At 32.4% G+C, this 23,929-nt stretch overlaps 1 protein-coding gene across 1 annotated transcript in view; it reads right to left on the bottom strand.

Annotated features, from left to right (window-relative positions):
- The window catches only part of LOC139511558 (uncharacterized), a 50,389-nt gene extending 27,039 nt beyond the window's left edge, over positions 1–23,350 (bottom strand). The window contains exons 1-5 of the mRNA XM_071298391.1: positions 23,174–23,350; positions 10,268–10,387; positions 9,033–9,227; positions 5,585–6,506; positions 4,099–4,153 (exon numbers count right to left, since the gene is read on the bottom strand). Coding sequence (XP_071154492.1) covers positions 4,099–4,153; positions 5,585–6,506; positions 9,033–9,227; positions 10,268–10,387; positions 23,174–23,236 — 1,355 coding nt within the window. The 5' untranslated portion in view covers positions 23,237–23,350. The remainder of the gene's footprint in view (positions 1–4,098; positions 4,154–5,584; positions 6,507–9,032; positions 9,228–10,267; positions 10,388–23,173) is intronic.
- Positions 23,351–23,929: the final 579 nt, after the last annotated feature.

A 23,929-nucleotide genomic window follows, 5' to 3' on the forward strand; every position in this document is an offset into this window, starting at 1 on the left:
TGAGGGCATAGGTTTTTTTCCCTGTTAGGTAGTACTACAGGGAGATAACTCCCCGAAACGTTTCAATAACCTTGTAATGTTAAGGAAAAATTAATCTTCTCAATGATCAAAATTAGTCTTTGTCAAACTGCTATATATCCAACCATTTTTTTTCCCAGAAAGTGATTGGTTCAATTTTTTTTGAAATTTTTGTTTATTTATATTTTTTTTTCAAAGGGTCAAAGTCATACATGTGAACCTCCCGACGGGAGTACAATAATCCCGTTTTCAGGGGTCTCTTCCTGTCCTCCTGTTAAGGAGAAAAAATCCTGTGTATGAAATATTTCATAAATGAAAATTTTCAGCTTCCATTTTTGATAATTTCTTACTATGGTACAGGTATAATTTACACCTGTGTTAATAATTTTACCTGTCAAAGAAGATGTGTAATTATATGGCTTCACTTGACAGCTTGGGTGTCAAACATACTGGTAATCAACAATGCTCACCTCAAGCTAATGACCATTAATTGCCATTGTGTGATAAAAACTTTGTGTATTAAATTTTGGAAATAAATTTTGGTTACTTCCCTTTGATTTATCCTGTTATAAGTTATTTATCTGTTCAAAAATGTAAATTGTAAAATAAATGAATTGTATCTTAATCAAATAATCATAAAAGGATGGTATGGCTAAAAATAGAACATTGGGGTAAAATACAGTTTTTGGCTTATAACTCAAAAACCAAAGCATTTATAGTGCCTAACAAGATTTTGTGAGGTAGACGAAATTGACTTTAAACGATCGTATTGACTTTTGATTTGCAGAAATAGGCAGATCGGACATATTTTGACTTTAGTTACTTACTTCTTAAGTTTGGGATTAATTGTAATCAACATATTCCAATGAGACTGAAAAATGCTTTTTTTTATTATGATAAATAATAATTTTACCTGCCGTAGTCGTGCGTAAAATATATTTCGGTATTTCTCTTACGAAAATGACTTGTTTAATGGAACAAAACGTATTATTTGTAAACTTTCTCTTTACTCTTCACAATAGGCTTTTAAAAAATAACATTTCAACTGTATATTCCGAAAATTTTGTGAAAATCGAATAAGTGGCAATTCTTACCTTTCATACCTTAACTTTCATTGATAAAACACAATATTGACTCGTCCAGTGTCCAGTTTGAAGGTCATTTTAGTTACCGTACACATTCATGCACGTTCTAATTAATCAAGTCATGTATGAAAAGCATAAACAAGTTTGAAGGTAAACTAATAACAACTTAATCCAATCAAATTGCCTACGATTCAATAACAATGACCAGTCCACATCATCAAAATGTATAGGGGTAAACTGGGTAGGGAGAAAATGTCAGATATATTAAGTTCATTTTTTTGCAATAACGAGTAAAAATTTGTTAACCAATAGATTTGTTATAATTTCATAAACATGTCGTTATGTATTGGTATAGTTTTTGGATCTTTCATTAGCGTATTTAAGGCTGTAGAAAGTTTGGCCTTCAAAAGTCAACATAATCATTGACTTTATAAAGAAAATTCGCCTTTTTAAAACATTGAATGTTTCACAAATAATACGCGACAACAAAGCAAAATCATTTCTTAAAACACTGCAAAAAAAATAATTCTGATTGATGCAGTGGTATTGTCATAAATTGCACTGGAGTGAACAGTGGTACATCAAACGTCGAATTCCCTCACACAATGTTATCACACACTATAGAGCATGAAATTAAATGTTTTGGGACAAATAAATAATATAAATTTACAAAATATTGTGGGAATCTAGACTTTTTTTCAAAGATTAAATTGAATTTTATATAAGAATTCTGACCATTGGAAAGTTTTAACAATATGCAGAATTCCACATGTAATCTGGTCAATCTAGCATAAATTTGACCCTAACCCGAAAGTAATTGCAACAGCAGATTTTAAAGTTTTAATCTTTAGCATTAAACCCCAAATATACACAGAAAAAAGTCCCATAAAATCTTAACTTGAGGAAGACTAAAAAATTACCATTTAAAATGCCTATGGAGAATTGCATTGGAAAGGGAGATAACTCTTGCAAAAAAGGCAGAAATTTCAATAAAAATTGATACAAAATTATAACTTTACCACTTCTCTTCATCAGAATGTATTTGTTCTTGAATTTTTAGCGGTCTTTAGAGTATAACAAACAACAAGGTGTTTTCATACATTTTATCAAGCTATAATCTAGATTTTGTAATTCATTAGTTGACAATTTATTGATTTTTCAACATGTCAAGGTAAAGGAATCTCAAATTCAATAAAAATAATTAAGCATGTATTCTTTTTTGTGGTTTAAAGTTTCTTAAGATAGGTAAGTTGCTGATAAAATATAATATAAAGATATAAACAATACAAAATGTTCACATTGTTTTTTCAAAATGGTTGCAAAGCCTCAAATTTGCAATTTCTTTAATGAAAAATGCATGAAAAAAAATAAAATTACACATAACACTTCGGTTTTGTACATTTCATGAGCAGGAGATTATGAAATTGAGTTAATTACAAACTTATAACCTGTTCAAACTATCATACTGTACTTAAATTTCAAGAAAAACAACCAAAAACTGACCCAACAAGACTCGTTTTTGCAAGAGTTATCTCCCCTTCCAATTTTAATTTCCATAGGAAATTAAAAATGCTGTCTTTGAGTTTTCCTCAAGTTAGATTTATGGGACTTTTTTCTGTGTATATAAAGGGCATAATGCTATTGATAAGAACTAAAACATTTTCTGTTACAATTAGTTTGAGGTTAAATCTTAGTTTGACTGGACTAATGAACATGGATGGAAAATAACTCAGTATCAGTTAAACAACATGAACAATTGTAGAAATGTCTAAATAATTTGGTCATTCAAATAAAAAAAATTGAAATCTTTAACAGAGTCTCAAGTTTCTAGAAATATGACTTTTATAAAGTTAAAAAACAAGCAATTTACTATTGTTATTTATTTTTTAATTAATTTATCATGTTTAAAATATACATGCATAGCACATTTCTTTCTTATTTGTATATAATCATTTATTTGCAAGCAGTGAACAATCAATTATCAAACACAACACTAAACAAGAAACAGTTTCTTCTCAATATATTTATTTGATAATGTGTTATCATTCAAATAGAAAGGCAACAAGGGTACTAGGGTGTATAAACACATTACATTCTGGTGTAAATGAAAGAACACTTTAAGAGACAATTTCTACATCGTACCGTAACATTTACGACAAAATTAATGTCGATAAAAAACCTCCTGATCCAAGTCCCAATCTCCTGATCTGAGTTTCACAGTCCATCACATGTATGCAAAGTAAATATTTTCTCAAAATCTTATGAAAATTAAACAAGTCAAATTAATTTTAGTCTAGGTGTTGGGTACCACCTTAAGATAAAGTTCTTTAAACAGTAATGTTGTGTTTTACAAATTCAATCTTTAGAAGATATGACCATGACCTTAGACCTAGTGACTTATATATATATGACCATATGCATCCAAGCAAGAGGTTATAAATTCATATGAAGCATTCCATTTAACATTTGGAAATATTTTTCTGCACGAATTTCATTTTTTCAGTAGCTTTGACTTTGATCTTGAAAGATAAGACCATAGAACCAAAGGGAACGTTCTGACTCAGTATATGTATTTATATATCCAAGGAAGGTTGAAATCACATATGTATAAAATATATGATTTGCTATGTAAAAAACACTTCAACAACAACAAAAAACCAAGTCTTATTTAGTTACTATGACCTCAAAAGAAATAGGGATCTTAGTAACTTCCTCTTGTATGTGACCATAAATCCAAACATGAATCTAAATTTATAAAGGGAGAGACCACATGCTATTCTGCGGTCAACCTTGAATTGATAGACTTCTACATCACAATCCAAATTAAGAACATATTGCAATTGATGGCTTAAAAGATGATGTTTTGTCAAGTCAAAGTTAGATGGATGCATGCCATTCCTGATATAAAAAGCAGGGTGAATTTTTGACTTTTTGCAACTGGAATAAATTCTTAGAATGTCAGATGATACAGTCGTGTAAATCAAGTTAATCATACCTGCTATCTTTCCACTTCTCTGGGTATTTATTTTTCAACAGCTCCTCTATGCAATCTGAAATACAATTAAAGCATCATGTACAAGTGTAAGGTTTTTCAACACATGTTTATTACAAAATTTTAAACTGCAATATCAAAACAGCAAAGAACGTGAATAAAAAAATAAAAATAAACATGACATTTTGTACATGTAAACAATAACATAACAATTCCATGACAAATCGCCCCACACTTACTCGCCCCACTTGTGAAATGTGTTAAATCCTGTTAATATTACTCCTGCCAACTTGCCCCACTTAATGGAAAACGGTAAAATCTAAATCAATATATTATTAACCAGGATGAATTTTGTAATGCCAACTCGCCCCACTTATGGAAAAAGATGTTATCCCGTTGTATATGGGTTAAATTCCGTTAATATTACTCCTGCCAATTCGCCCCACTTAATGGAAAAGGGTAAAATCTAGATTAATATATTATTAACCAGGAGAAATTTAGTAATGCCAATTGCCCCACTTATGGAAAAGATGCTATCCCATTGAAAACCTTATAGAAACATCTTATGTTATTCCTTTTTTTTTTTAAATAGCAGTAAGACGTGAGTATTAGTATATCGGTAACGTGAATGTCAACTCGTCCCACTTGTGAAAAGTACAAGTATGAATAAAGTTAAAGGCTACCAACTAGCCCCACTTACGAATAAAAATAATTAAACTGTAATGTGTTAGCTTTCCAATTGGTCCCACTTATGAGAAGGTTTGAAAGCTTCTTTTTTTTGTGGGGCGATTTGGTAAATCAGTTTGGGGCGGTTTTTTTAAAGTGGGGCGATTAGGTGTGGGGCGATTTGTCCTGCTTCCAACATAACATATGTGTTGTATTTCAATCCGTAATTTTAATTGGCTGACCACAACTCCTTGGTACTCCTATATCGTACTTTATTTTGTTTTAAATTCAACATACTTCTACTTTTTAGTGACTGCCTTCAATACGTTGAAGTTTATGTCACTTGTACTGCGCATTTGCTTTGTGGAGACATATAAACAGTGAAAAATTTAAAAAACAAAAATTGATTATAACATTTTTACATAGTGGTAGTGCATACTTTTATTTTATTTATTTATATATTAAGATAAAACTATTTACACATGATGAATTTAGTGACTGTAGGTGTAGGTTGATATGGCTGTTTTGGATGACTATAGAATATTCAGAGGAAGGCGGCAGTGAGTGTTCCATATATAACTGCACCTGGACAGTGCATAGAAAAAATGAACATAATACTTGATATTACTATCAATTTCATGGTGATAGCATAAAAATGTAATTGTAAGACTAAATGCTTTTTATATATATTATATAGGATTGTAAAATTGTTGTTCGTGCACCCAATTTTAGTATGAAGCACTTCTGATAAGTAGATGTTAATGTGAAATTTCCTTTTATAGAAATTATCATGGAAGTATCTAAAAGCGTATAAAGTTATTACCTTTAAATCCTGGTTGTCTTTTTTCCAATCTCCATATCATAGTTTCTATATCAAAGTCAATAATATCTGATTCACTTCTCCTCAAAATAGCTAAATCTTCAGGGGTGAGAAATTTGTGTTCAGAAAATATATGAAAATTAATGGCAACAAGGTTCGATAAAGAACATTCCAAGTTAATTTTCTTTGATTTAATTTTGGATTTATCAGAGTCAGGCATGCTTATTTGGAGTGGACATTTTGATAATTGAATTGTGGTTAATACAGAGTCTGGCTGTGAAATATCCAATACACTTTTACATATTTCTAAATGAAGAAGTTTAGTGACAACTAAGGTCCACATCTCCAAAGGAAAAGTCTTCTGTAAAACTTGAATGGACTCCAAATCAAGATCCAATACAACCATTTTCTGTGATGTTTTGCTGTATTTTCCAAGATTACTGTTTTTGTAAAACTTCAGAGATGGCTGTGTATATTTATTGTCCTTAAAATTGATTTCTTTCCCTCTGATATTCAAATAAAACCATCTTTTCAAGTTGTTTAAATTGAAATTCTCTGAGGGGATGGATATAACACCTAACAAAAACAACTGTAATAAAAAGTTCTGAAGAAGTGTTTTCTTACATAAAATGTGAAATATCACATTTTCATTCGATACATTGTCATAAAATTTTCCTAGATCATAATCTTGAAAATGTTTTAATGTAGTGACAATGGCAGACACTATTAAACTTCTTTCTGTTGACTCTTCAGAGAATGGAGATAAGAATGTCTCATCACATGACTTTGTAAACAACCTTGACAGAACAAAATCCAGTAGTTCTAACATCAAAGTTATATCACTGTCATTCATATCAGTCGATGAAACACGGAGAACGTCCTTAAAGATGTCTCTTGCTATTTCTATAGGTAAGCTTTCTAATCTCTGCAAAATATTAAGAAACTTATATTTAATTTAAAAAACATTTCAAACGTGTATACCTACTTTAGAGACATCAAAATTTCCCTACCAAGCACTATACAGTGTTCTCCCCAGGCCGTTTTAGCGTCGCGGTACCGCGACGCTATATTTTTTCGCCGTGATGCTATAATAATTCCCGCGACGCTATAATTATTTTGAAGATGCTATTTTACTTGTCCTCAATTTCGAACTTTCATCTATTATCGATTATGATCATAAAAATTATATCACCTTTAATTGTAATCCCTTTAAGTCGGACACTATAGGCAATTAAGAGATTAAATAGCTAGGTGTTAATTGCCCTCAAGGTGATAACTGTTTGGATGCGAATATCCCAAGCTGACACTTGTGACATGACTAATACCACGTGTCTGCAATCGCCCATTTCGACATGGAAAAATGCAATCACAAAACAATTCAAAATCTAAGTTTTGTATTAAGAAATTTCAAAGCTTGAAACGATTATTATTCTATTTAAAAAGATCGTTTATTGGTGCAACTCTCCAAAAATTACTTTCTTTCTTTTCTGGGAATACGAGAGCGAGAATTTTGGTTTACAGCTAAAATATTAAGTTTAATACTTCTTTAAAAAGTTATCATAATTGGCTTAAGTTTATGTTTAATCCATTTAATGTTAAAAGCGTCTTATTCATTCACAATCTCTTGTCAAACAATGTTTATTCTCACTCATTTTCGTAAATTTTTCTACATCCGCCATTGCACATTTTTGTGTAAACTACGGATAGAAACCGGACGAGATATGACAAAAATCCGCATTTTCACGATAATGACAACAGACAGTAGACAGAAAAAAAATATACCAAGAGAGAAAACTACGCATTAACAGACTATTTGTTAGATAACTTTGTTAAAAATACATATCATTTTAATGTAAAGATAAGAAACTACTGGGACTAATTCATTGAGTGCCATGAAACAATGAATTTCATAAACATGATAAAAAAGTTTTTAAATTGATTTTTTGTTGTTGCTACTTTTGCTACTTTATCTTTACTTAATATAATATAAAAAATAGTTAATTTTGTGTACTAGATATTTAGTTTTGTATATATACAGGTTGCACTATAGGTATAATGAACCATTCATTCATTTGACTTATTGTTGGGTAACTGAAACCACATATTTGTTTTTGTTTGGCACAAAAGGAAAAAAATAATTCTGTAACTATAAATGAATAAAGAAAACATAAACTGAAACAACTGTTTTTGTGGTAATAGTTTAATTGTATTCTCAGTTATGAATTGAACAATATAAACTAAAACATATAAAGGAAATAGAGCATCAACGCGACGCGTTAAATGACATTAAAAAAAATAGTTATTTTGTTTACGCAAAATGTGATGCTATCCAAAATTTCTGGGGAGAACACTGCTATAGGTAACTACAGTACAGCCTTCAACGATGAGTCAAACCAATATGACATTGACGTATATTGACTAGTTTAAAATAAATGTCAAACACTGCTTCTTTCTAACCCAAATAATACTTTTTCATAAAAACAAGAATATTTGCCTAATGACATGAACTTTTAATTTGCCATTACTTCATACTTATATCAGTTTTTATATTTAACAAAATATCGTTAACAAGTTTTACATTAAGGTAGCACAATACAAAGATTTTTCACTTCCAATCAGACAACTTTAAACTGATATAATTCATTTCATCCTTCTTTATATTTTATAAATGAGGTACCAAAAGAAAGAGGAAAGATTAATGTTTCAAATTGTGATAATTTCATTATGACTTAATTATTACATAATTAATTGTTATGTAATCAGTTGATGTATTGTGATGTCCACACTTGAATGAATATAGCTTCTATGTTATTCATAGCATCCCAAAATATTTTATAGATTCTTGTACAACACAGCTTGACCTCCAACACTGTGTCTCAGATTTCCACAATCATCAATAGAACAAATATGTTATACCCAATTTAATTTAGTGATCTCTTGTGAATTGATGTTGCAAACTTCATTTGAGGTTTATGAGAGAATGAAATATAATAGGAAACATCTGAGACATAATGAAATTATCTCAATTTGAAAGATTAATCTTTCCTCTTTCTTTTGGTACCTCATTTATAAAATTCAAAGAAGGATGAAATGAATTATATCAGTTTAAAGTTTTCTGATTGGAAGTGAAAAAATCTTTGTATTGTGCTCCCTTAACTGAGATATTTTTTATAGTATTTACCCTTTTACTGTGAAGCAGGTTATTTTCACAGGGGTGAACATTTTCGCTTCTTTTCACAGATAAAACAAAATTGCCAAAATAAAATCCGCCAATTTTATAGTGCACATGGGAATGTATTGATAAAAAGTATGAATCGGCCAAAATATTTTGTATACCTTATTCAATGAAAATCTTGAAAATTTACACCCGTGAAATAACCGCTTTATGGTATATATTATCTTTCAAATTGATCAAAATTTAATAACAGACAACATTTTATACTACACTTACAGATAAAAACATAGTAGTCCATCCACATCTCTTTATAATTTCAGTATAAAATGCTATTCCGAAAGATGGAAAAATCTGTGTTACCATATCAGTTTTGTCTAAAACTGAATTCTCATCAATGATTGGCTGATTTGTGTCATATGACTGACAAACTTTGTACAGCAGCATATCGTGTAACTTCTCCTGCCATTCTATCTGAAATTCATACTCAATTGATTGATTGATTGATTGATTGAAGTCAGGCAGAAAATTATTGTGGATTTATTTATTTTCTCAGTTATCAATTTTTTGATGATTGAGGAAAACCAGCATTTTCAAGGATATTTAATTCTGTGGCTTTGCCCTTCTCTGCATACAAAGCCTATGTTAAATTAGTTGAATATTTGAATTTGTGGTTCACATGTACTCACTCATCTTCGCTAGCCAAGGGTTAGCGAAGAGCAGGAGTGGATCATCGAAACCCTTGGCTAGCGCAAGATGGTACTCACTAAGTAACACCACGAAAATTGGAACAAATAATATTGAATCCACATATTTAGAACAGTTATAAAATGTACATAAAAATGAGTTAAGAAAATAAATGTACCTTTGTTGAGGTAGCACAAGCTGGGTCAGATTTTATAAAAAAAAAGTACCCAGGGATTTAATTTACCAACCATCATTTTGGTTTTGAATTTGGGCCCCAATCCCAAACATGAATATGCTCTTTTTTCCTAATTTCGCTTCTAAAATTTCAAATTGTATACAGACATTGTCACAAGATTTTGTTGGTTTCACAGCATGTTTTTTTTTCAATTTTGTTTACAAATCTTTTGAATCTTGTTTGCAATTCCTGCAGTTTAATATTCCTTCTCAGAATGCAGGATTTTGCAAGTTTCTGTACAAACCAACTAATATATTTTATTTCTAAACTTGTGATACTAGACCGTTGGTTTTCCCGTTTGAATGGTTTTATACTAGTAATTTTGGGGCCCTTTATAGCTTGTTGTTCGGTGTGAGCCAAGGCTCCGTGTTGAAGGCCGTACTTTAACCTATAATGGTTTACTTTTTTAAATTGTTATTTGGATGGAGAGTTGTCTCATTGGCACTCACACCACATCTGCCTTTATCTATCTATTGTGATACTAATATATATAACTAATCTATAACTGTAGCATACCTGCCAACTTTCACGATTTAGGTATGGTGATTTTCAAAAGTTGGCAAGTATATATATGCTGTAGAAAATAAATAACCTGTTCTGTTGTATTTTCTTCTTCTAAGCCATGGACTATTTCTTCTAATGCCTTACACACTATTTTAACAGGACTCTCACAATTTTCCTTAGAGATTGTTTGAAATTTCTCTTTCCCAATCTGAAAACAGTAAAATAAACAGGATTTAAGTTAGTTGAAACTGTATGTGTATTACCTTAAAAAAATAAATGCAAAAGAGAAATAACATATTTCATTACATCAGACAAATAGTACAATTTTCTTTTTTCTTCTTCTTTCAAATACTGCCCAGGTTCAAATGAATATTCTGGCAAGTTTTAATGTTTTTCCTTAATTACATATGTACATTGCATTTTGTTTTGCCTCCTTTAGCTTCTATTTCATTTCTCATACATGTATTAATAAGTCGTTATAGGAACCCATCAAAATATATGTACAGCGGCCGATTTAAAGGGGAGAAAAAATTTGGTTGATTATCATAATTACATGTATATAGGGAATCAATGCAGCATGACTGGATTGGCCCCACTTAGGCAGTCAGTGGGCCCCTAATTATGAAAATTTCTGGATCTGCCACCGACGTATATACACCTGTCGTATATTATTACCATTATAACAATCACAATTTTTTTCAGGGGGGTCTTATTAATTAGAGACAAGAAGCATCAAGAAGAAATAAATTAGCAACAAAAAGACAATTTTAGGGAAAAAAGTATAATTAAGTGACAAGAAAACAAACTATTAATCATTCTGAATAAAAAATATTGAAACATGTACATTAAATTGTTTTTGTTTTTGTTTTTATTTAGGAGAAGCATGAGAATAAAAGTTCTGTTTTTTTTTGTCATCAAGGATATGTTAAGATAATTTACCTTCAGTTGACAGCAGAGCGTAAAGATTGAAGGAACCAATATTATGTAGAGTCAGCATGGTTTATGATCAAGATAGTTGGTAGAAAAACAAGAGTGCACACGCTGAAATGTCTTGCCTTCTATACTAATCATTGATATTATGTTGATAGTCCTAAATATAAAGCTTTATTACAACTGTCCCAATGAACCTTGAAAATGAGGTCAAGGACAGATAAACCATGCAAGGCAGACATGTACAGCTAACAATGCTTCTATACAACATATATAGTTGACCTATTACTTAAAGTTTAAGAACAATAGACCAAAACACAAAAACTTTACACTGTGCAATGTACCGTGAAAATCAGGTCACGGTCAAATAAAACCTGTGTGACTGACATAAAGATCATAAAATATTTCAATACACCAAATATATAGTTGACCTATGGCATATAGTATAAGATAAAGACCAAAACTCAAAAACTTATCTTTGACCACTGAACCATGAAAATGAGGTCAAGGTGACATGACATCTGCCCGCTACACATGTACACCTTGCAATCATTCCATACAACAAATATAGTAGACCTATTGCATATAGTATGAGAAAAACAGACCAAAACACAAAAATTTAACTATAACCACTGAACCATGAAAATGAGGTCAAGATCAGATGACACCTGCCAGTTGGACATGTACACCTTACAATCATTCCATATAACCAATATAGTAGACCTATTGCATATAGTATGAGAAAAACAGACCAAAACACAAAAAATTAACAATAACCACTGAACCATGAAAATGAGGTCAAGGTCAGATGACACCTGCCAGATGGACATGTACACCTTACAGTCCTTCCATACACCGAATATACTAGCCCTATTGATTATAGTATCTGAGATATGGACTTGACCACCAAAACTTAACCTTGTTCACGGATCCATGAAATGAGGTCGAGGTCAAGTGAAAACTGTCTGACAGACATGAGGACCTTGCAAGGTACGCACATATCAAACATATCAAAAGAGAGAATTCAACATTACAAAAAATCTAAACTTTTTTTCAAGTGGTCACTGAACCATGAAAATGAGGTCAAGGACACTGGACATGTGACCAGTCTTCACAATGAACTGCAAAATCTACAGGCCCGGAGCTCAATTTTTGAAAATTTTTAGTTAGATTCTGTTGGCCTGTAGATTGATTTTTACAGGCCTGAGAGCAATTTTACCAGCCTAGGCTGTCTGGGCTGCCACTCAGCGTGAAGACTGTGTGACTGACGGAAACTTCATAACATGAGGCATCTATATACAAAGTATGAAACATCCAGGTCTTCCACCTTTTAAAATATAAAGCTTTTAAGAAGCTAGCTAACGCCGCCGGATCACTATCCCTTGGTCGAGCTTTCTGCAACTAAAGTTGCAGGCTCGACAAAAATGCAAAAAAAAAAATGGAATTATACCCTTGAGACCCCTTAAAATTTGGATCTTAAATTGATTTTCTGTTTGTAATGTAATGACTTTTGTGCCAATACATTTTGAATTACTGATGAAATTTCACAAATAGATAATGTGTTAAACTAAAATTAATATATTCTATCAAGGTGAAATTCACCATTGATTTTCCCCTATTAGTCTGTTAAATTTGCACTTTTCCAAAAAATCTGCAGAATTTATCTTTGTTTCAAATATAGAAATACTTGGCATGAGTAAAGTTTTATCCTGTCCAGAGTACTATAGAAAACAAGATGCTTTGCAGGGCGCAGCTTTATACAGCCGCAGAGTTCGACCCTGAACATTGGGGCAAGTATGGACACAACATTCAAGCTTGATACAGCTCTGAATTTGGATTGTGATTAAATAGTTGACACAACACAGGTTTCTGACACAAAATCATGATAATGAATGTGGTCTAAGATGTCAGATAGATCTTAACTTGATAAACAATTTCACCCCTTGTTAGATTTGCTCTAAATGCTTCGGTTTCAGAATTATAAGCCAAAATCTATATTTTATCCCCTATGTTCTATTTTTAGCCATGCATGGCGTCCATTTTGGTTGGTTGGCCAGGTCACGCCACACATTTTTTAAACAAGATACCCCAATGATGATTGTGGCCAAGTATGGTTAAATTTGGCCCAGTAGTTTCAGGAGAAGATTTTTGTAAAAGATTACAAAAATTTACAACCAGATGCTCTGCAGGGTGTAGCTTTATACGACTGCAGCGGTTGAACCCTGAATGGTTTGGGCAAGTATGGACACAACATTCAAGCTGGATTCAGCTCTAAATTTGGATTGTGATTAAATAGTTGACACAGCATAGGTTTCTGACACAGAATGAATGTGGTCTAATAAACTTAAAATTTGTTTTTTGCCTTTGAGCAAATCACTATGCTGTTAAATATTAATCCTCTCAAAAAAATATTTGAAGAATTTTTTTTTTTATTTATGAAATCTGAAATGAGATAAATTGAACCCCCTCCCCCCAATTTTTTTTTCACATCCCCCTTTTTCTTATTCCACAACTGATCTCAATTCAAATTACTAATGGAGTTTGCAACAATAACTACTCATTTAAATACATCATAAAATATTAAAATGTAAAAAAGTGCTCGTTATCACTGAATGGTAAAGATTGTTTTAATTTATCAATTGGCATACCTGTCAACCTGTGACGATGAAAATGCAGGTCATGACCTGCATTGAAGAATCAAATCTCAGGTCATAACGCGTACGAACTTTTTCGAGCTGATTTTCAGTATTTATGGTACATTTTCTTATAATGTATATCAAAGATACCAAAACATCAATGCATGTTCACTTGGTTAAGTCATTTTAAATCTTATTTATTATTATTTCATTACACTTTTAAAGATTTTTATTAACTTGTGTATCACAGTCTTATGTCCTTTACTTTTTGTCATCATCTACACGGCCCCAGCTTGTCTGGCAAAACAGTCGTTGGACGTCAGAGTAATCTCGGACTAATTACTTATGTAATGAAAATCAATCTCAAGGCTAAGAAATACGGGTGAAATCGGGTCATTTTCGGAATTTCCGGGTTATTTCAATGACCCGGCGGGTGATCCGGGTGATCCCTCAGAATTGTGAAAATCTCGGGTCACACCTGCAGAATCCGGGTCAGTTGACAGGTATGAATTGGTAGTAAAAGTGAATATACATGTACATTGTATATTGTATAAAACAATGATTTAAGTTGATTCAACTACTATTCTGGACAAAGAAAGATTACTCCAATTGAAAATTTCTTGCTATTGCGCAATATTGTGCAATTAGATATTTCTTGCTATTGCACAATACTGTGCAATTGAAAATACTTGCTATTGCACAATACTGTTCAATTGAAGATTTCTTGCTATTGCGCAATACTGTGCAATTGAAAATTTCTTGCTATTGCACAATACTGTGCAATTGAAGATTTCTTGCTATTGCTGAATACTGTGCAATTGAAAATTTCTTGCTATTGCACAGTACTTCATGTAATAATTTTAAATCCTGATTAAGACCAACTTGAAAACTTGGCCCATAATCAATAAAGGGCTGCGCTTTAGCGCATGATACGCCCGTTGCTCTTTTAACTTGTCTTTTATGCTTTAAATGAATTTATATGATCAACTAGAAATATATATACAAATCAAAAGGGATGTTACATTAATATATTCACCAAAGTTTCATAAAATCCCCTTTTTTTTAAGTATAAAAATTCATTACTTAAGAAAACGTAAAATCTAAAATTTATAAAAATGGAAAGGGAGCTTATGTCAATAGATATAAACAATTTATCAAAGTTGCATAAAATTTTGTGAGTGTTAGTTATTGTCCCAAAATTGGAAAATCCCCCCTTTTTTAAGCATAAAAATTCATAACACGGAAATGTAAAATCTGAAATTTATAAAATTGAGAGGCAGCTTACATCAATACATATAAACAATTCACCAAAGTTTCATGGACATTGGTGAAAGCCTTTTTGAGTTATTGTCCGAAGTGTTGAAAATCCCCCTTTTTTTTATGAATAAAGCCCCATAAATCCAAAACTTAAAATCTGAAATTTATAAAAATTGAAAGGGAGCTTACATCAATAGATATAAACAATTCACCAAAGTTTCATGGACATTGGTGAAAGCCGTTTTAAGTTATTGTCCGAAGTGTTGAAAATCCCCCTTTTTTTATGAATAAAGCCCCATAAATCCAAAACTTAAAATCTGAAATTTTTAAAAATTGAAAGGGAGCTTACATCAATAGATATAAACAATTCACCCAAGTTTCATGGACATTGGTGAAAGCTTTTTTGAGTTATTGTCCAAAGTGTTGAAAATCCCCCTGTTTTTATGAATAAAGCCTCATAAATCCAAAACTTAAAATCTGAAATTTATAAAAATTGAAAGGGAGCTTACATCAATAGATATAAACAATTCACTTAAGTTTCATGGAAATTGGTGAAAGTGTTTTTGAGTTATTGTCCGAAGTGTGGACGACGGACAGACAGACAGACGGACGGACGGACAACGGTATACCATAATACGTCCCGTCTAAAAGACGACGGGCGTATAAAAATCTAAGCACATGTTTAGATTAAGCATATCAGTGAAGCCCAAGAATTCAATTTTTGTTAAAATCAAACTTAGTTTAATTTTGGACCCTTTGAACTTAAATGTAGACCTGCAATTTGAAAATGGGACCAACAATTAAGAATCTACATACACAGTTAGATTTGGCATATCAAAGAACCCCAATAATTCAATTTTTGATGAAATCAAACAAAGTTTAATTTTGGACCCCGATTTAGACCAACTTGAAAACTGGGCCAATAATCAAAAATCTAAGTACATTTTTAGATTCAGCATATCAAAGAACCCTAAGGATACAATTTTTGTTAAAATCAAACTAAGTTTAATTTTGGACCCTTTGGACCTTAATGTAGACCAATTTGAAAACGGGACCAAAAATTAAGAATCTACATACACAGTAAGATTCGGTATATCAAAGAACCCCAATTATTCAATTTTTGATGAAATAAAACAAAGTTTAATTTTGGACCCTTTGGAGCCCCTTATTCCTAAACTGTTGAGACAAAAACTCTCAAACTCAATCCCAACCTTCCATTTATGGTCATAAACCTTTTGTTTAAATTTCATAGATTTCTATTTACTTATACTAAAGTTAATGTGTGAAAACCAAGAAAAATGCTTATTTGGGCCCTTTTTTAACCCCTAATTCCTCAACAGTTGGAACCAAAACTCCCAAAATCAATCCCAACCTTCCTTTTGTGGTCATAAACCTTGTGTTTTAATTTCATAGATTTCTATTTACTTAAACTAAAGTTATAGTGCGAAAACCAAGAAAATGCTTATTTGGGCCCTTTTTGCCCCCTTATTCCTAAACTATTGGGACCAAAACTTCCAAAATCAATCCCAACCTTCGTTTTGTGGTCATAAACCTTGTGTTTAAATTTCATAGATTTCTATCTACTTAAACTAAAGTTATAGTGCGAAAACCAAAAATATTCGGACGAAGACGACGACGACGCTGACGACGACCACGACACTGACGCCAACGTGATACCAATATACGACCAAAAATTTTTCAATTTTTGCGGTTGTATAAAAAATTGGTAAAAAATGAATATAAAGGGCAATTACTCCTTAAGGGGTCAACTGACCATTTTGGTCATGTTGACTTATTTGTAGATCTTACTTTGCTGATCATTATTGCTGTTTACAGTTTATCTCTATCTATAATAATATTCAAGATATTAACCAAAAACTGCAAAATTTCCTTAAAATTACCAATTCAGGGACAGCAACCCACCAACCGGTTGTCCAATTTGTCTGAAAATTCAGGGCAGCTAGATCTTGACTTGATAAACAATTTAACCCCTGTCAGATTTGCTCTGAATGCTTCGGTTTCAGAGTTATAAGCCAAAATCTACATTTTACTACTATGTTCTATTTTTAGCCATGGCAGCCATCTTGGTTGGTTGGCTGGGTCACGCCACACATTTTTTAAACTAGATACCCTATGATGATTGTGGCCAAGTTTGGTTAAATTTGGCCCAGTAGTTTCAGAGAAGATTTTTGTATAAGTGAAGACGCCGGACGACGCCGACGCCGGACGCCAAGTGAGCTAAAAATGGTGTTTTGAAATACCCAAGACATTTGTGAATGTCACAGAAATGTTTTTACTGCAATAAAATGTAGGATTAATTACCTACAACTGTCAAATTCAAGGGAATATTTTTTTCGACCTACTTTCGTATACAACTGGATGTGACGTACCATGATTTGGTGGTATTTCACCTCAAATGATTTGTATATCTTTCAATTTATGAAAACATATTACATGTAGAATTAAAGAACCTTAGTGAGCACGCTCACATACCCCACGTCCCCACATTGTCATTGGAGAAATTAAATAAGTATAAGAAAAAAAAATTGTATAAGAAAAAATATTGAATAATAATTTCCTGTCAATATACATAGTATGTCCTTATTATCTACAAAATTTCATGAAATTCTGTTGTGTGTTTTCAGAGGAGTTGAGATGACAAACTGTTGCAGAAGTACATTGAAGCAAATAAGTTCAAAGGGGCATAACTCCTAGAAAAAAAATTGAACCGTAATTTCCTGTTGATATGCACATCTACATAGTATGTCCTTATTATCTACAAAGTTTCATGAAATTCTGTTGTGTGGTTTGAGAGGAGTTGCGATGACAAACTGTTGCAGTAGTACATTAAAGTAAATAAGTTCAAAGGGGCGTAACTCCTAGAAAAAAAATTGAATCGCAATTTCCCATCGATATGCACAACTTCATAGTATGTCCTTATTATCTGAAAAGGTTTCGTGAAATTCTGTTGTGTGGTTTGAGAGGAGTTGCGATGACAAACTGTTGCAGTAGTACATTAAAGTAAATAAGTTAAAAGGGGCGTAACTCCTAGAAAAAAATTGAATCCCAATTTCCCGTCGATATGCACAACTACATAGTATGTCCTTATTATCTGAAAAGGTTTCGTGAAATTCTGTTGTGTGGTTTGAGAGGAGTTGCGATGACAAGAAACAGGACTGACGGACTGACGGACTGACTGACGGACGGACGGACGGGTCAAAAACATTATACCCTCCGCAACTTCGTTGCGTGGGGTATAATAAAATTAAGGATAAGTTCATTAGACTTGTGGGAAAGTGAATTTTGTTAACCAACTTTTCCATGAATTCAAAATAAAATTCCTAGAACCCTGATAAGGCCTAAAATAAAATATTGTTTGTTTCCCCAATCCTGACCGATCCTGCAAAATTGGTGCTACTCATAAAATTTTATTGTCAAAACTAAGTGAAATATTATTTTGTTCATTTTGGATTTTCAGGCTTGCCGGACCGTCCGATAATGTTCAAGCTTTTTGGAAAAATAAAATTATTTCCCTACCTACCTACCCACACCTGGCTTGGCAGGGTCGGGATTGGGGAAACAAACAATATTTTAATTTAGGCCTAATATCCATCTTCTCTATTCTTAATGAATCCTTAGTATAATCAGATGATTTATTTTCTATATATTTATTGTTTTAAAAGTAAATAAATTTTCTAGATGCTAATTTTTCTTCTTGTCACTAAGATTATTCTTGTCACTAATTAATGAGACCATTTTCAGGAGCTGTAAAAATATTTGAAAGACTGTCACCTCAAACCATTCGGTCAAAGGAGTAAAAATTTGGTCAAAGGAGTAAAAATAAAACTTTGTTACCAAAATGCCAATTGAGGGTTGTAATGAGGGTAACTTCATTGCCAATAACAGTAAATCAAAGCGGTGTAAGCACTGTAGGCAGTTAACCAAAAACCAAGGCAAACATGATTATGAAAACTGTGGCAAGGTTGCTTCATTTTTTTTAAAGATTTAAAAGAACAAACATTAAACACAGTGTTCTCCCCAGGCCGTTTTAGCACAGCGCTTTTCAGCGCTATTGCAATGCCCCGCTGTCCTATTGCACTGACCGCAGCGCTATCCCACGCAAACGCGTCACTATATTTTCTTCGTATTTTTCAATTTTTTTCAAATTTCCTGCTTATTTTTCACTTCGGATCACGTGATCGACTGGTTTACGATTTTTGAAAGAATTATTTCCGTTGTATTAAAGTTACTCCTCGGGACCAGTCTAATAAATTTTACAAAATGGCATTTTATTGACATCTATTTTTTTAATTAAAAGAATATAAAGAGGCATTTATGAATGAAATGAGATGACATAAATTGACCGCATTTCCCTACGTCACTCACAAACTTGTTTTACGAACTTTGAACAAACAAGGATTTTAAAACGATCAAACACAGGGGTCTGTTACAAATTATTTGCCAGGTTTACTATCCATACGAACCCCGAAAATGAGCAAGTCTTTTAAGTATTCATTATCCCCTTCATTTATACATAGATAGTACGAGGATTTAATATATGAATTTACATTGGAGAAAAAAATACTCTCCTTCTTTATCCAGACAATAACATTAACAAACAAAGCCTCATTAAGGGGTACACTGTAACTTCCATGAGCATGATGAGGACATCATAACAAGAGGAAACATCAACAGCATAATATAATAAAAACACATAACAAAACAATTACAAACAAACCGTGTGCCGCGATAAAGTTACTGAGCTTTGTCGAAAATTACGCGATTACCACAGCGCTATCCAAAAATCCTGGGGAGAACACTGAAACATACATATATATGATGAAATCATAATCTTTCAGTCAGTTTAATTGAAGTCTGGAGCTGGCATGTCAGTTAACTGCTAGTAGTCTGTTGTTATTTATGTATTATTGTCATTTTGTTTATTTTCTTTGGTTACATCTTCTGACATCAGACTCGGACTTCTCTTGAACTGAATTTTAATGTGCGTATTGTTATGCGTTTACTTTTCTACATTGGTTAGAGGTATAGGGGGAGGGTTGAGATCTCACAAACATGTTTAACCCCGCCGCATTTTTGTGCCTGTCCCAAGTCAGGAGCCTCTGGCCTTTGTTAGTCTTGTATTATTTTAATTTTAGTTTCTTGTGTACAATTTGGAAATTAGTATGGCGTTCATTATCACTGGACTAGTATATATTTGTTTAGGGGCCAGCTGAAGGACGCCTCCGGGTGCAGGAATTTCTCGCTACATTGAAGACCTGTTGGTGACCCTCTGCTGTTGTTTTTTTTTTGGTCGGATTGTTGTCTCTTTGACACATTTCCCATTTCCATTCTCAATTTTATATATAATTGTACATTAATGTTCATTTAATGAATTGATCATTAAGGCAAATAATTCATATTTTATCAAGGTTTTCAAAAGCAACGCATATATCAAGTATATATTTTTTTTGTGGTCATGAGTCTCACTCTGCAGTGGTACGAATTCACAATGATTGCAGTTTTTCTAGTTAATAGTTAATGTTCGTATTAGTTGAATGTTAGTTGTTCAAGTTGACTTAAGTACGAGCTTGCAAAAGTATGAATGGACTTGCTTCTCTGGAAAGAAAACTGAGTTTGTGTTCTACAGTACAAAAGTTATGAGACACAAATCAGACAAATGTTTACTACTACAGGGATCAATGGTGATGTCTGACTGACCTGTCCATAGTAAATGTAAATGACTCCCACCTTCACCCCAGTCCATGATGTGTAACTTTGGAATAAAATGACAGGTGTTAGGTCTAGCAAAGTGATCTGCATATGTGACGCCTATGGGGCTTAAATTAAAATATTGTTTGTTTGCAGTTTACCGAGCGACCCTTGAAAATCCTCCCGACTGTGAAAATTTGAAGATTTTTTTTTAAATACTTCTATTGAAGCGATCTGGAACTTTGGGTCCTTTCCGGAAATGATTTAAAGTCTGGGTCAATTACGCATTTCAAGTTCAGTTTTTCTTAGCTTCCCGTCAAGCGTTCATGTGACCATTTAATGATAAAGCACATGGAAATTGTTTACAGGTATCCATGAAGTCACGGAGGAGTACTTTACGCTGTCGTCTCGTGTCAAGTTTAAGACAAATAACAAACAAAAAAGTTTATTAGTAAACTGTTTATACAGATTCAGGCACATGTAATGATGTGTGATGATATCATTGACGATGATGCAGCTGATATTCATAACTGACACGATAACCATTCTGTCTCAAACAAATCGGGTACAGAATCTGTGGAGCCTGACTTTATGGAACCAATTTCAGTGATTAAATAATTCGACAGCAGCTTGAAGTATGGCATATTTTCTACAAATCGTTGTGAAGACAACAAAGATGAAACCACTCCTTTGACTTAAATCTTCATGCTGTAAACATGCCTGTACGGAGGAAGGGCTCGTTTAAAATGTTAATGGATATAGATCATGCCAAATCAATAAGAAGCAACCCTAACTACACAAAGATGTAGAGAAAATGAATGGTTAGCTTGAAAAATAAATATACTCTCTCTATATTAAATCTATCTTCGATTGCAATGAGTATGCTCCTTTAGGATAAGGTGGGCTGCCCCACTCATTGCAATTATTCTCTTTCTTACAATATTAAATATACCCAAACTGTGTGGCCTGTGTGAATTCAATTAAAACATGTCCTTAGGAGCTATGCTGCCAATTTTTTTTATGCATTAAAAACATTTCAGTACAGACCATTTACTTTTAATGGGGTGCTATGGATTTCACCCCAAACTTTAGATTTCTTTGGTTTTCATTAAAGCCTGGCAAAAATATAACCTTATCACATATGATTAAATATTGTTAGAAATATGAAAACAGTCTTAATACTTTTTTTTCAAGTTGCCTTTTTTTCAATTGAGGAAGATTTAATGGTTATTCTTTTTTTATTAAAAATACACTCTTTAATACATTGTCTTATAAATCTTTAATATCTACATTTTTCTGATGAAAATACTCTACTCATGAAAACATTCTAGTCAAGAAGCATACATTTTGTACATGTACATGTCTGAATATATTTCTTTAAAACAGTTCTAGTCATTATGACATTCCTTGTTTATAAGTGTTCCAGTATTTAATAATTATACCATATTTTATGTCATAAATTGGATAATGACACTATGTTAAAGTTTCAGTTTTGGTTAAAAAGTTTTTTATCTGAAAATGCCTGTTCATTTGATGTTGGTTTTCAGCATGTCCAGTGTTTGTTGTTTTAAAATGTTCTTTTTTTCTTCACAAGAAACTTGGTTTAGTGTAACTGCTTGTTTAAACTGTATTTTGGCTGATAAAATAAAATATTTTTCCTCCCTATGTACAGTCGGAAAACTGCAAACAAACATATTTTTAAGGTTGGCCTCATATAAATGGCCTTTTATATTTTTTTTACCGTACACCTTTCACATTATAATAAAAATCATAAACATTTATGAATTACAATTAATATATATCTTTATTTTCATTCCTTATAAATATATTTTTATTGGGGTCGGATCGACTTTACATACATGACATATGGGCCGGATCAATGTGGGGCCAGATCGACGTGGGGCCTGATCGACCCAAAGCGATTCCAATCTTCACACTATACAAATCCTTGTATTAACAGTTAAATATTTCCAGACAAATTGACAGCAGTATGAAAAAAATTCCAGAACATTTAAGTTATATTAGGGGGGGGGGGGTCTGGAATAGCCCATTGCATATTGGTGACTTTTAAACATTGATTATTATATAATATTATATTATAAGTGTATTTTATAACTTAATAAAATGCTTAGCTGAGCACAGTCTGATCAACCAACCACAGAGGTAAAACAGTTGGTGAAAGTTAAACTTTATTTTGGACACAATATTCAATTTTGATACTGACTGAATAAGTGAATTTGAATTGTGATCAAATTTTGACATAATATTGGTTTTTGAAATAGATGTGGAAAAGATCTAAAAATTTGAAATGGGTCAAATAATTTGTGTTAAATTTCAATTGAAGATTTCTTGCTATTGTGCAATACTGTCCACAGGCTGTTTCAAGTGCCTGTGAACTGTCACTGAGATAATTTTAGAACATTCCTACCCTCATAATTCCCCTTATCAATAACGAATAATACCTGTTTTTCTACTAGCGCAAACGCAGAATGCAAGACTGCAACTTCAGAACAGTACAAACTCATCCTTCTGTTTTTTGCAGGTCATACAACATCAACGCATGTTCTTTAATTTCTGACGGTTTGCGAAACTCGAGTTTTGCGGGAAAAATGATATTAACATTCAACCCTTCGTACTGAAGAGCAGATATGTCGGATAACTTTCTAGTTCTTTAAGAAAGCACAGACAGCTACGTACCGTTAATTAACAAGATTTAATGTTGTTTATAAACAATAAAAAAAAATAGATTTTAGAATAAGCAAGAAAAGTCAAAGATGTCTAAAAGTACTGTGAATATTTGTATAGCACCCTTTTTAGCAGTCACCAGGCCTTATAAACTGGACCCTGTTGTGTTCACTTATCGCTACACTGACAACAGGTATGACCTAAATTCCGTGTTCAGAATTCTGACCGCGGGATTTAATAATTCGACGAGACTAGTATGTTTAATTATATATTATACTGATAGCAAATCAAAGAAAAATTATCACATTTATTACCCTACATACTGAGTTCTTCAGGTTCATGTGGACCCTATGGCTAAAATGGCCGTATTTTCACCTCAAAATTTACTCTGAGTACAGACAAACCTGCGCATCTGTAAAAAAATTCAGGCATGGCATGCCCTAGATAAATAAATTTCAAATATGTTTTATGTTTTAGAAAAATAAAAACTTGCCAGGATTTTGCCGTGCACTTTTTTTCATTCCTCCAGAAGG

The sequence above is a fragment of the Mytilus edulis genome, chromosome 2, assembly GCF_963676685.1.
Source record: "Mytilus edulis chromosome 2, xbMytEdul2.2, whole genome shotgun sequence".
Classification (NCBI taxonomy): Eukaryota; Metazoa; Mollusca; class Bivalvia; order Mytilida; family Mytilidae; genus Mytilus; species Mytilus edulis.